The sequence below is a fragment of the Leptonotus elevatus genome, chromosome 1, assembly GCF_054856555.1.
Source record: "Leptonotus elevatus isolate MCC_2025b chromosome 1, RoL_Lele_1.0, whole genome shotgun sequence".
In the NCBI taxonomy this organism is placed as follows: Eukaryota; Metazoa; Chordata; class Actinopteri; order Syngnathiformes; family Syngnathidae; genus Leptonotus; species Leptonotus elevatus.
Genome location: NC_141239.1, coordinates 38220306 through 38234411, shown reverse-complemented (window position 1 = coordinate 38234411; position 14106 = coordinate 38220306). Strand labels below are relative to the sequence as shown.

General features: G+C 42.2%; 1 protein-coding gene across 1 annotated transcript in view; it reads left to right on the top strand.

Annotated features, from left to right (window-relative positions):
• The window catches only part of cpdp (CPD photolyase), a 14448-nt gene extending 12487 nt beyond the window's left edge, over window positions 1–1961 (top strand). Inside the window, exons 9-10 of the mRNA XM_086097735.1 lie at window positions 559–718; window positions 823–1961. Of these exons, the coding sequence (XP_085953861.1) occupies window positions 559–718; window positions 823–971 (309 nt within the window). The 3' untranslated portion in view covers window positions 972–1961. The remainder of the gene's footprint in view (window positions 1–558; window positions 719–822) is intronic.
• The last annotated feature ends 12145 nt before the right edge of the window (window positions 1962–14106 follow it).

The following is a 14106-nucleotide window of genomic DNA, read 5'->3' as shown; positions in this document are numbered from 1 at the left end:
TGCCGTTTCTCGCCGGACAGAGAGGTAGTTGAAATGCGCTAATAGCGCGGTGCTGCTCGGCGGGGTTGTGGCTTAGAGGGGAACTACAGTATCGTACCGTAATGTATGATGTGGCGCGCACTTAAATATTAACTTGCACGCAAAATACAGCTTTTATGGACATCAGTCAGCCTTTGTCCGTATCTGCGAATATTCGTAACTCGGATGTTCGTAACGAGAGGACTACCTGTATTTCCATCTGTTTACGTTTTGCTGCAATTAGCATTAGAATCTAGCTAAGTTTCATCATATTTCACAAATCTGTTTAGAACTGTGGGTAAATCAGCTTGTTTGCAACATGGCCCTGGTTGATCTCTTTTGCTGTGCTGCCACCTGCTCGCCGTTTTTCTAATAACAACCATTGCTTCAACCTTTCTCTGGAGTTCAGAGGCTGCATCAAAGCCTTCTGTATGCTCTAGCATAAAAACAAAAACATATAAATACGTCTTTGGGATACATATTTATACGCTTTGGGAGCAAATGAGTGAATATAATAACAATGCTGCATCATTTCTTTAGTATCAAATGGTCTCCGAGGGCAAGATGCATGGCTTCCTGCGGATGTACTGGGCCAAAAAGATTCTGGAGTGGACTTCTTCACCAGAGGAGGCGCTCTCCATCGCTCTCTACCTCAACGATCGCTACGAGCTAGATGGCCAGGACCCCAACGGATTTGTGGGTACGCCGCAGCCGTACCCGTTCTTTTGTACAGGCCAGGTGAAGCCAATCACTGTCTCCTTTATTGATTCCACTCGTTTTTTTGTGTCTTGACCCTCCATTTAGGTTGTATGTGGTCTATTTGTGGCATCCACGACCAAGGATGGGCAGAGAGAGATGTTTTTGGAAAGATCCGCTACATGAACTACAAAGGCTGCCTTCGCAAGTTTGACGTAGCCAAGTTTGAGCAAAAATACACTCCCAAAGGTCTTTGAGAGGCATGTTGTGCTCATTTGCTCGTTCTCTGTTTGTTTGGTGATTATTGGCTGTGTTTACAGAGCATGTGGCGACATGCAGGTCAAGATTTGTACTTATGTTCATTTATTCTAAGTTTTATTACAGGACGAGGCCATCCTGTATCATAAAGTACTTGAACGCAGGCTCTTTGAATTTCAGTGTGCGTTTACTGTTGTGAACTAGAATTTGACATTTTTTATTTAATTATGTACAATTGTGCCTTGAGATGCAGTGACTCGACTTTTTTCTTCTTCTCGAGATACGAGTTGATTTGGCTGATTTTATGCTTTGACTTGTGAGCAGAAACTTACGATACGAGGGTTGTTTGGTGGCAGCAAATTCAACACACTTCACAACAAGCAGCAGTTTGGCATAAAAAAAAAAAAGGATTCAAGTTAGCTTTTTTTGCCTCTCCCAGTTGACGTTTACTGTCAAACTAAATACAAACAGTGCAGCAACATATGTAGACAGATAATACAACACTACTCACTGTGATGTATTTTTTATGCTCTGTAACGGATTATTAATATTAGTGCCGTACTGATAACTGAGAAGAGTTGAGATGTTGCAATGAACATTATAGCCAACATTCCCTCCTCAAAAAGCAGCCCAATGGTACTATAATTGATGCATTGTGACAAAAATTGTTTACATTCTATTGAATTATGTCATTATTGAATGGGCTGTATCTCAAGGCATCAGAGTACTTAAATATTTCCTTATTTCTTTGTAAAACTGTAAATTACAAAAATGATTGATTAGAACAATATTCTAGCATTTAAAATAACATTTTGGTTAAAGTGCTTTTGCTGGTGGATTAACCTCGGCACAAATATAAAATACGATTTGGTAAATACCGATGCCGGTAAATCGCATGTACATTTGTGAAGGAATGTAGCCTATACATTATTTTTCAACTGTTGTAAGACTTTTTCTTATTAAACCAAAAACTTGTTCTTTATTGTTCACTCGATTTTGTCTGAAGCATTTGTGGGGGCGGGGGGGGGGGGGGGGGGGTAGCATTTTTCATAAGATTTATCATTTATAAAAGATCTACTATCACGCATTCCCCCCACAAAAAAAACAACTCTCAAAGTTTCAATATTATTAAGATGGTATGTTTGATGATGAATGGTGAGATTACATCTTAAAACAACAGTCGACACATATTCACACTTCAGCATTATTCACTGACTGACCCCCCCCCCCCCCCCCTTGTTTTTAATATACTTGTTTCTCGTTTTTTTTTTTTTTTTTTACCATTTAGCCTTCGGGTTTTTTTGTGCGGAAAATGTATATTGAATATTTATCAGTATTTATTAAATAAGGGGTTTGTCAAAATAAAGAAACTTTTGAAAATGTACTTATTTATTTTAATGAATCAAGGTGCCACTGAGAGTGCGGGTTTCCAGTTGCCCATCCCGGTTTCAATTTGCATTTCTGCTGATACTCACACTGAGAGTTGCGTCACGATTACAGTAGGAGCTTTTGTGAACACTGATTACATTTAGCCGTAATAAGACTTAATTAAATACACTATCTGCAATTGGGGCAACCTTAGAGCTAGTTGCGCACATTTCATGCTTATTTTTTGAACGATACAATTTCCTACTAATTCTTGTTTTGCACTAATTAGCAGGAAAAATATTCATGCACTGTAGGCGGTTGGTGCAGTAAAAAGGGATTCAAGTCTTAGAGTGACAGTATGAACTTAGTAATTAAACCTCAAAATAACACCAGAACTAGAAACTGCTGTTCTCTCGGAAATTGTGCCTGGGCAGTTTCAGCAGTAGCAATAATATAATGAACAATTATTGATTTAATAATAAATTGGACTGATTTCCTTTACATTGGTCTCCACACAGGTTAATCACAATCACAAATGATGATTGTTTCAGGGTCACACTTTGCTGGGTTGGCCTCGAACTCGGGCACAGACCGGTTCATTAAAGGTCCCATAGTATGAAAATGCACTTAAGTGTTTATTAGATTTTTGAAGGACGTGTACCGACATCATTTCTCAAAGGACTGTTTTGTTAGTGAAAGCCTGTTCAGAGCTGGATTAGCAACGCGTTTAAACATAATGGATCGGTCCCAACAGTGTGACATGAGTGCAAACGGGAAAGATGTAAGTTGAACATTTTTGATTTAGCTTTCCTTCCTATCCTTTCTAATAAGAGATGTGCACCTTCCACCATATTACTGGTGTATTTTTACTGCCTAAAGTGGGAGCTACATTTGTCGTGTGGAGGTTGTTTGGTTACAAGAGGTCAGATATGATAAAGCAGACGGCGGTTGCATAATATGAAGCGCTTGCGTATTGTTTTGTCAAGATACAATCCGCGGTGGTTAATTTGCCGTGACCGGCAACTCGCCACCTAGTTGACATGGCTTTGTGATGCTAACCGGTCGCTAAGCGGTCTCGACGAGACGGCGTGCACGTTGCGACGGCGCAGTGGCCTAAATGTGCACATTTGTGTTAGTCAGAACCGCTTGTAAATGTCTACAAGCATTCAACGCAAATCGGGGGAGATTTGAAACAATCACAAACTAACGCTACAACATAGTCTCTGTAGTAACGTTATGCTACTTTTTCTTATAGTAAAACGTTATGCCACTTTTCCACATATCAAAATAGTTCCCAAATGTGTAAAAGACATGTCAGTATTTTTCTTTTTTTTCTGCTCCCATGGCCAGTCGTTTCCATTCACAGCATTAGCACATGGCTACCATGACCGAAATCACTGCCCCTTCGAGAGAGACGGACGGTATGGCCTGGGCGTGGCCTGGTGCAGCTATTTACATAAAAGTGACACACCCCTAAAACAGGCTGCTTTGGACAGAGAATTTTTTGGCTGATTTAGGGACAGCAAAAATATTAGATCTAAAGTCAATTTTGACGAATGCATGTCACAGACATGTCTTTTACACATTTGAGAACTATTTTAGTATGTTGAAAAGTTGAATAATATGAGACCTTTAAGGGTTTAACTGTACTACAATATTATATTATTCTCGTGACAAATGAAGTCAGTCATAAATCTTCCCAAACTGCCACAGAACTGGAGTCGCAGACAGAAAAACATCTTGCCAGATGACAATTTTGCAACACTGGGTGATTTCCTGTTTCGTGGAGGCTGAAGAGTGCCATTCTGATTCTTGGGAGAGGTGGTGAATTATCACCCAAATTTATTGAGGTTGCCCTTGCTCAGGCCGCTGGGAATAAATGATGCGTGTGTTTTGGATCATCAGTGTCGTTTCACTGGGGATCACTTTACAAAATTAGTGGGACAGGAGAGAACACTTTGGTTTCGCTCCATTGAGTTGATTGGATGACGTGCCTTCTGTTTTGATTTCTCTGTTAATCCTCAGGTGCGTCGGTCATCGGAGGACGACAATGAATGTAAATGTAGTCAATCATGCTTCACTGTGTCCTTGGATTTGTTACTGTATGAAAAGGAATGGTTGGAAGAAGCTAAGGACAAACTGATAAAGCCATAGGAACTAACACCGCTTCCATACAATCATGTTATACAACACCCGGCTAATGCCAATGTGAAACCAATCGAAGAGCGCAGTCACAGCTGGTAAGAGTGGCAAGTGTCGTCTTGACTTTATGTAATGTGTAATATTGTTGAGAAACCCAAATAACTTCTCTGAATTCAATATGAAGGCAAAACGAGAAGCCGGGCTGAGCGACGTCTATGTGGCGGCCATATTGGATTGGGCAAGTTCCCATCAAAGGCAAGATCAGATCGGTTTTCAGCTTAAAGGCTGATTTGCCTTTATTTGAATTTCAAAGCACATTTTGCATGAGAAGGATGCAATCAGTCCCACAATGTCTAATCAAAGTTGTTAAAAGGGCGTTTTTTATGTGTATTTTTTGCAGCCTCGTGATGAGTCCACTCACAAGTCCATTCATTATAAATGATGTATTTGTTCATATTAATGTGCTCCATCTTGCACATACTGATTGCTGATGATGATACAAACTCTTTATCATTTTTTCATGCTGCTTCTAGTCCCTTCTGTTTTTCTATTGTAACTCCAATAATTCCCAAACTGTGCCTCATTTAGAGTTGCAAAGAAACTGCCTGATGAAAAGATACTTTTAATTAAGTCCTTAAGCCAGTCGCCTTTGAAAACTTTGTGCAAGAGGCATTTTCATCCCGAAGCAGGTTACACTGTGAATATGAAAATGAGTTCCAAGGCTCATTAAGACTGAACTGCTTTCCGAAGAGCAGTAAACCTTCTGTTTTATCCCACAAGCTGCACCGATGTTTAGAAGGGGAGGTCATGAAACCATAAATCCAAGGCAAGAGCGCATTCATGCTTTCAGTCATTTAAATGAGGTGATACATATTCACATATGTTATGCAAGAGCTGCATTATTCAACATATTAATGAATATGAACGCTGCCATTTAAAAGATCAACTTAGATGCATACAATTACACAATATGCCGTGATTTTTTTGTTCCGCCTCCCAACCACAGCCACTGGCCAATGGGCAGTTGCCACTGTTATCACAGAATGGCCGCATGCGGCCGTTACAACAGTACAATGGCAACTGCCCATTGGCCAGTGGCTGTAGTTGGGAGGCGGATTTAGTTTTGAGGATGAGGAGGCCTTTATTAGTACAACATTTGAGTATTTTCATACATGAGTGTGTATCGTCAACGGTTATGTTTAAATTACATTTGGAGTCTATATATGCAATTGTCCATCAGGTTGACAGAGTTCAGAGATCTGCCCTGGGTGTTATTTGTTTTATCTGTCATCAGTCCGGCGGTGATTTTTTTTTCTTCTTTTTTTTCAAAAATAGCTCAGTATTGTTCATTCGGTAATGTCATCATCATTGCTCTTTTTTTTTTGTGTGTGTGGTTTTTTTTTTTGTATGTGGGTGAGTATGTGTATGTGTATGTGCGTGCGTGCGTGCGTGCGTGCGTGCGAGTGTGTGTGTATTCGTTAGCTCACCAAAAACCTATTAGAAAAAATCCCATACCGTTCACCAAAACCGAACACCGCCGTCAGGAGACCCGAGGAAGGACCAAAGAAAACAAAGGAAAGTGAAATCCAGCACCGGCCAGACACCACCCACCGGGCCACCAACCAGAATTCCTCACCAACTCCAGAAACATATAAATTCCAACAAATCCCAAACAATCAGGGAGACCTCAAGAGACCAAAGGAGAGATTGAGGAAAGGAAGGAAGGACAAACGAAGCAGACTGAGAGCCACAGACACCAGCCTCCACCGATTCAATGACCTGAGGAGGAAACAGATTGTGTCTGAGTTTCGATAGATGCCGGTGTGTGGTGAATCTGGCATGCATGAAAATCTCCACCAAAGAGGGGAGCCGTCGACCCCCGCCAGGACAGAGAAAGCGCAACACCTCAGGGCCCCCCAGGCCGCGGCAGCGCCAAAGGACGACCCCCGGGCCCCGCCAGGGCCACCGGCCGGAGAGCAAACCCAGGAGCAGGAGTGCCCCCCACCCCAACACGGCCCGCGCCCCCAACCCAACGCAGCAGGACGGGGCACTGCAGGCCCGCCAGGCACCCCACCGGTCCACAGCCCCCGCTCCCCCCACGACCCCCCCGCTCCCCATTCACCCCTGCTATCCACCCCAACTCAGCCCCAGCCGGCCCCAGGCCCCCAAACCCCCAGCCCCCCCTCCCCAAACCAAGCCCCCACCAACCGGCAGCCCCCCAACCCCCGACCCCCAGATCCAGGGGAACCCCCGCACCCAGGCATCGGCGCCGAAGAGGGGCCGGAAAGCGGAGTGGAGAGGGCACCCGCGCCCACCCCACCCCCCACCGCGTGGAGGGACGGAACACCGGGGGCAGAAGGGGAGATGGGGGCACCGGAAGACGGCGGCACCCCCGAACCCCAGGCCCAGCGGGGAAAGGCCCCGGTCGTCACTCCAGCGTTCTTAGTGAAAGCTAACCCCTGTTGCTGAGTCCGCCAGCTCGCCGACTGGCGAACTCTACCCCTAAACCTTGAATGTGTCCCCACCCAGTGTATATACAAGTGTGTGTGTGTGGTGCATTAAAATTAGGAGCAGGTGAACCGGAGCAGAGGGAAATGATATCCCCACGCTCCGATCCACCCGCCTCCCAGGCATGTCAGTGAGTGTATGTGGTGCATTAAAAAAAAGGAGAAGGGACCGGGAGGCGGAGGACGGGCGGGGAGAGGCGACGAGGGAGAGGCAGCAAGGGGGAGGAAGGGGGAGGAAGGGGGAGGGGAGAGGGAACCACGGGGCACCCCGGGGGCCCACAGGCCCTGAACCGCGTCGGGCCCAGAGCGACGGACCGCGCCGGAGCGGCGCCGCCCCGGACACCAGGGAGAGCCCCGCAACGCAGCACCCCCCAAGAGACCCAGGGAACGGCCCAGACGCAGCCGTCACCCAGCAGCCAACAGAGGGGCAGACCCGCCCACGTCCAGCCAGGGGGGGGACAGCACCTATAGAATTAACCCACTGGCATGCAGTGAATCCGAATATTGACCCTTAGTGCCCATTGGAGGCGAATCTACTCGATCCTGTTGGCAGCAGCTGGGTTCCTGACTATAAAAACACAACCATTAGTTACAAATTGCCAAACACAGAAACATCAATGTAAGTTATCACGCTGCGGTGGCTCTCGCTAACAGGCAGAATTAAGTAACCAGATTTAGGTTAAAAAATTCTATATACGTAGACCATGTTTCTTTAAATTTTGACATTTGGTTTTTATTTGAGGCAGATATATTTTCCATTAAGATGTGATTTATGAGGAGGTTAGACCATTGGTCGATATTCAGAGTTTGTTTATTTTTCCAGTTAACAAGAATTGTTTTTTTTGCGATAGTAAGGGCTACAAGTGTAGATTGAAATTGTTTATGTGGTAAGTCAGTTGTTGTTAAGTCACCTAGCAAACACAAGTTTGGAGAGAACGGTATCCTACAGTCCAAGACAGCGGAAAGTTTTTCTAAGACTTTAGTCCAGAAATACATAACCGGAGTACATAACCATAAAGCATGAAAATAAGTGTCTGTAGTGTTTTGTAAACACTGGAGACAAATGTCGGAGTCTGAGAGTCCCATTTTCTTCATCATATATTGAGTAATGTATGTTCTGTGAATAATTTTATATTGGATAAGTTGTAAATTTGTGTGTTTTGTCATTTTAAAAACATTTTCACAAACTTGAATCCAAAAGTCAGATTCCGGAGCTATAGACAAGTCTGTTTCCCATTTTGAGATGGGTAAAGACATTTTATCAGTATATGAAAGTAACTTATATATTTTTGAGAGTTTTTTTGTTGTTGTCGGAGAAAGCTTGGTAATATCTTTAGCTAAAACAGGCGGTTGGAGCGTACCCTGAAGTGTTGGAATTGGTTTCTTTATCATGCTTTTAACTTGCAAATAATGTAAAAAAATTCTGTTTTTTATTTTGTATTTTTGGAGCAGGGATGTATATGAAATAAACATATTATCTGAGAAGAGATGGTGGAGATGTGTAATTCGTTTCTGCTCCCACACACCCAAATAAAACGATTGGTTGTTAATTTGAAAGTCGGGGTTATGCCATAGGGGAGAAAGCCCACAGGGCTCCACTTGGGCTTTTGTAATTTCTAGTGCCTTCCACCAGGCAGTCAGGGTGGCGGAAATCATTGGATTTTTAAAGCAGTTATGTCGCTTAATCGATGTTGTAATAAAGAGTAAATCTAGAAGTCTGAGGTTATTACAATCCTTCTGTTCTAGTTCCAACCAACAGTTAGTATCTCTGTTGGGTTGTGCCCATAAAATAATATATTGTAACTGGTTAGCTATATAGTAGTGCATACAATTTGGTGCCTCTAGACCTCCTTTGGATTTATTTTTCTGAACAGTAGATAGACTAATCTTTGCTTTTTTTTTATTCCAGTAAAATTTTGTAACGGCTGAGTCCAACAACTGGAACCAGTTAGCCGTAGGTTCAAATGGAATCATTGAGAAAAAATAGTTTATTTTGGGTAAAACTTTCATTTTAATGGTGGCTATTCGTCCTATTAGAGAAATAGGAAGATTATTCCAGCGCTCCAAGTCACTATAAATGCTATCCAGAAGTGGAGTAAAGTTTAAATGAATTAAATCAGTTAATTTAGGTGAGATTTTTATGCCTAAGTATTTTAAATTACCTATAGGAAATGAGTAGTGTGGGTCCTGGCTTGCAGGGTTCCATGAATTTTCTGTAATAGGTAGAAGTGTTGATTTTGTCCAGTTAATAAAATAATCTGATAACTGTGAGAATTTAGTTATTAAGTTAAATACTTCCCCTAACGAAATAGCAGGCTTTTCTAAATAAAGTAAAATATCATCGGCATATAGATAAATTTTATGTTCTGTTACCCCAGAGTGAATTCCTTGAATCCTTCTTTCCTGGCGTATGGCTAATGCAAGCAGTTCAATAAATATTGCAAATAATAAAGGGGACAGTGGGCATCCCTGTCTTGTGCCTCTCTGTAGAGTAAAACTCTGAGATATAATCCCATTAGTAGTAACTGTAGCTTTAGGAGAATCATATAATACTGACACCCAGTGAATAAATGACTTCCCAAATTCAAATTTATTTAAAACAGCAAAGAGGAAGCTTTTTCTGCATCCAATGATATAATAACTGCCTTTTTATCATGCCGCTGTGACATGCTAATAAGGTTAAAGAGCCTCCTAATATTATTAGTAGAGTGACGATCTTTAATAAAGCCTGTTTGGTCGCTATGAATGATTGTCGAGATTACTGTTTCTAGTCTAGATGCGAAAGATTTAGTGATCATTTTAATATCAGTGTTAATTAGTGAAATCGGACGGTAACTTGATGGAAGGGTGGGGTCTTTTTCTGGCTTTAATACAAGTTTAATTGCTGCTGTATTCATGTGTGGGCGTATGTGACCATTAGTTTTAATTTCTGTTACTACTCTTAATAGTAGTAATAGTGGAGCAAGCATTAACCAGAAGTGCTTAAAAAATATAGCCGGATAACCATCCGGGCCAGGTGCTTTGCCATTTGGCATACTATCTAGAGCACTGTACAACTCGTTTATAGTAAGTGGTGCATCTAACATATCTTTATATTCAGTGATTAACTGAGGCTTATTAGTTTCTGAGTATAGGTTGTGATAATAGTTATAAAAAATTTGATTAATTTCTTCTGGTGATTGTGTACATTCACCAGTTGTCCCTTTAATAGCCGTTATAAGCGATTTTTCCCGATTGCGTTGAAGTTGGTTTGCAAGAAATTTACCTGATTTGTTATTATATTCAAAGTTGTTGTATCTCAATTGTTGTATTATAAACTCTGTCTTTTTAGTTAGCATATCGTCTAACTGTATTTTTGTATTTTGTAAGTCAGTCCATATTTGGTTATTTGGGTTTATTGCGTACTCATCCGTCAGTTGTTTAATTTTATCTTCCAAGTCTTTTTCAAATTTTTAGACCTGTTTCTTTTTATAAGATGAATATGATATAATTTTACCTCTAATTACTGCTTTCCCAGCTTCCCAGAGAAGAGATGGAGATAGGTCTGGAGAGTCATTTATTTCCAAAAAGTCTGCCCACTCTTTTCTTATAATTTTGTCAAATTCTGCGTCGTTTAGTAGTGAGATGTTAAAACGCCATGTCGGTGGTTGTTTAAAGGTATAATCAACTTGTAGGGAAAGGGAGACTGGTGCATGGTCGCTAATAATAATAGGATGTATTTTTGTAACAGTTTTATCGGCAATAGAGTTATTTGTAAGAAAAAAATCAATTCTTGAAAAAGACCGGTGCACAGCGGAAAAGAAGGTAAATTCCTTCTTATTTGGGTTTTTAAGTCTCCAGCTGTCGACGAGGCCAAAGTCATCCATATATTACCCTATTACTTTTGTAGATTGTAATCGCCTTATACATGTTGTTTTATTAGAACGATCTATTAATGGATTTAAGACTGTGTTAAAGTCTCCTCCAATAATAATAGTAGAGTTCGCTGCTAATTCTAACAGCTTAGAGAAAAAATCATGGAAAAAGGCCGGATCATCATTATTAGGGGCATATAAATTACCAAATATATATATTTTATTAAATATAGTCACCTGAATAATAATGTATCGGCCCTCTGGGTCTGTTATTGTATTATTTAGAGTAAAGAGTAAATTCTTATGTATGAGTATACAGACTCCCCTTTGTCTACTGTTATAAGGGGCAGAGTACGCTTGGCTAAAATTCTTATCAATAAGTAATTTTTCTTCAGATTTTTGTAGGTGGGTTTCTTGTAAGAGGCAAATATCTGCTTTTAATTTTAAGAGATGGTCTAAAGTTTTTATTCTTTTTGCATGTGAGCGAGCGCCACAAACATTCCAGGAAACCAGAACTAATTTATGCATACAAACAATATAAACTCAGTCCTGTGTATATATCTGCAGTGATTTTTTGATGGCCGGTTGCTGCTGTTGTCTCGTCCTCGACAGCGTGCTGTAGATGTCCGTGTCCGCCCCGGCCGGCACCTCGGGTATGAAGTTGCCTTTTGTCGGCTGTTGCGCCAATACGCCTCGGTTGATGGGTAAATGCGGTATGGTGTGGTAGGTGCATGTAGGCGGGTTGTTGACATTGTGTTGTGGATTTATGATGTTGTTCATCAAAGGCATGTTGATCGTCAGTCGTTCTGGAGCCGTGTCTACGTATAGTTCCGTAGTTATGAGTACCTGCGCGGTTGTTTTAAAGACGTTGTTGGAAGAGTCGAAAAGCGGTATCATCTTTATGAACCAATTGGTTATGGGGGACCTCCACTGTTGTTCCATGATCCCCGGTCTGAGTATTGCGTTTTTTGTTCCAATGTCTGCCGGTGGCTGTCGGATTTAGGTCCGTCTGGCTTATCCATCTGTTCAGGTGACTGTTATGTTGGTGTCGTTCATCATGTGTATCTCCTGCGAGTATACCGTGGCCGTGTTCTGCCCGGCGTATGCGTCGGCTGGAACTGCTGCATCATGTGCGCGTTCAGCCATACTTCTTCCGAGGCCGTCCATTCGTAGGTGACGGCGTTTTTGCCCGGACGCAGTTCTAGTATTTGGCCGGCGTTGATCAGCGGATCCCACCCGAAGAATATGTTGTGTTCGCTGTGTGTGGTCGTGCGGTATATGCCGTGTTTGTAGGTGGGTAGCATAAATCTGGCCCCATTGGTCAGGCCTTCTCTGTACCAGAACTGGTTGTACGACGCCTGTGCCGGTTCCTCCCACTCTGTTTCGTAGTTGTGGTCCGTGTAGCACAGCGCGTAGATGGTGTTGTTGAACGTGGCGATGGTCGCGTTTCCTTGGATGGCCGTCTGCTCTGTCAGCGGTATCATGTTAGATACCGTGCATCTTGCGCCCGAAAGGCTTTGTGGTTGTATATCAGTTGGAACCAGTCCCTCGGTGTCATGAAGTTGATTCATGTTTGATCCGGTATGCGGTGGTAGCCCGTCTGGTACCCTAAAGGGTTTTTGTCTTGCGTGTTCGGTGGGTAGTCGCATTTGCAGTTTTCTATGTACGCGTAGAAGCTGTTGGAGAATTTCATATTATTTCTGCGGGGTGTTTGATGTACAGCATGTAGTCCACCCAGTCCTGTTCCGCGATCGGCGTGCCTAGCTCGTCGGCGTCGGCAGCAGCAGTTTGCCCGCCCACCCCGCCGGCTGCCTCAGCTTCAGCTGTATCTCGCCCGTCAGGCTCGCAAAAGAGTTCGGTAAGAGTGTATGGGAGTTCCTCACCAGTCTCAGGATCATTTGGTCTTCCTCCCCGTCGCTCTGTATGTCTCTCATCAACACGTTTGAGCTGGGCGAAATGAGCGTCTGCAATGACGAAGAGGCCGCCTGTTCCGCCCCTTGCGGCGCTGCGGAGTCCGTGTCCTGGAAACCGCCCTCTGTTAGCTGCGGCGCCACGGACGACTGGAGGTCCTGTTGCGTCGACCCGCCCGTGATCCTGCTCAGCGTTGCCGCCGCTTCGTCCGTTGTCGTCCCCCCCAGCAGGTTGGCCACCGGCGCCGGGATCAGGTCGTTGAAAAGGTTTGTGGCCTCCTGTATCAGCGTGTTGTTTTGTTATTATGCCTCACATATAGAGAATATAACTTATATACGTACCAGATAAATGACAATGGCTGTCTGCAATATTACAATGACAATAAGTATTATTTTAATAACAACAGCAAAAATAGAATAAACACAATAACACCTCACTTCACACTGGATTGTCCTCATTTTATGTTTGTTTGGATACAAGGCTATATGCAACTATAATGGCATAAAACAGCCCCTCAAATTTCACATAAAATACAATATAATATACAATACAATATACAGAAAACCTTAGAAATTATTAATGTTCACAACCGCGTTTTAGTTAATTGTCTTAGTAATTTAAGTAATGTAATGTCTCGTCATCATTATCATTACAAACACTTTAGAAATGAGAAGTCATTCCTAATGCAATAAAATGTGTGTCATGTAAAATCTACAGTGGAACCTCCAAGCTGAATCACCCCAAATGGCGCAAATTCGCAATGTAGTTTGACCCAAAAAACTGGGAGGGGGGAAATATGGCTCCAAAGTCAACTCTACACGTGTCTCTTAGTTATTCTTTGTTTTCTGTTTTTTGTTTTTTTGTGGAACGAAGGTACCCTTGATTGCTAAAGGGGAACGTGTTGAATACAATTCATCAGATAGCTTTTGGCTTCTCAACATAAGCAATACATTTGAATTAAATCAATTACAGACAAATATAAACTTTTTGTGCTTAAAAAAAACACACACACTTTTTTTTCTATTTTATAACCAACAAACAATGTAGACAACAGATAAACAGAAATAGTCCTTTGATCCTTACAAGGCTTAATTGATTCCAGCAATCCCTATTAAAAAACAAGCAAACATTACACCACTCTGTTATGTGTTGGTAAAATGTTTTCAAAATGTGAGTAATTGGTCTAAAGATTATTTCTTGATTACAAATAATGTGTCTTGGTCCATCTATCAGCACGATAGAGTGGCAGGCAGAACAATGAAATACTCTTCCACTAGATAGCAGAAGGTATAAAATGTCCTTGCCTATCCACTTAAAAAATAATAATTGTTTGGTGACGTGAAATAATCGTC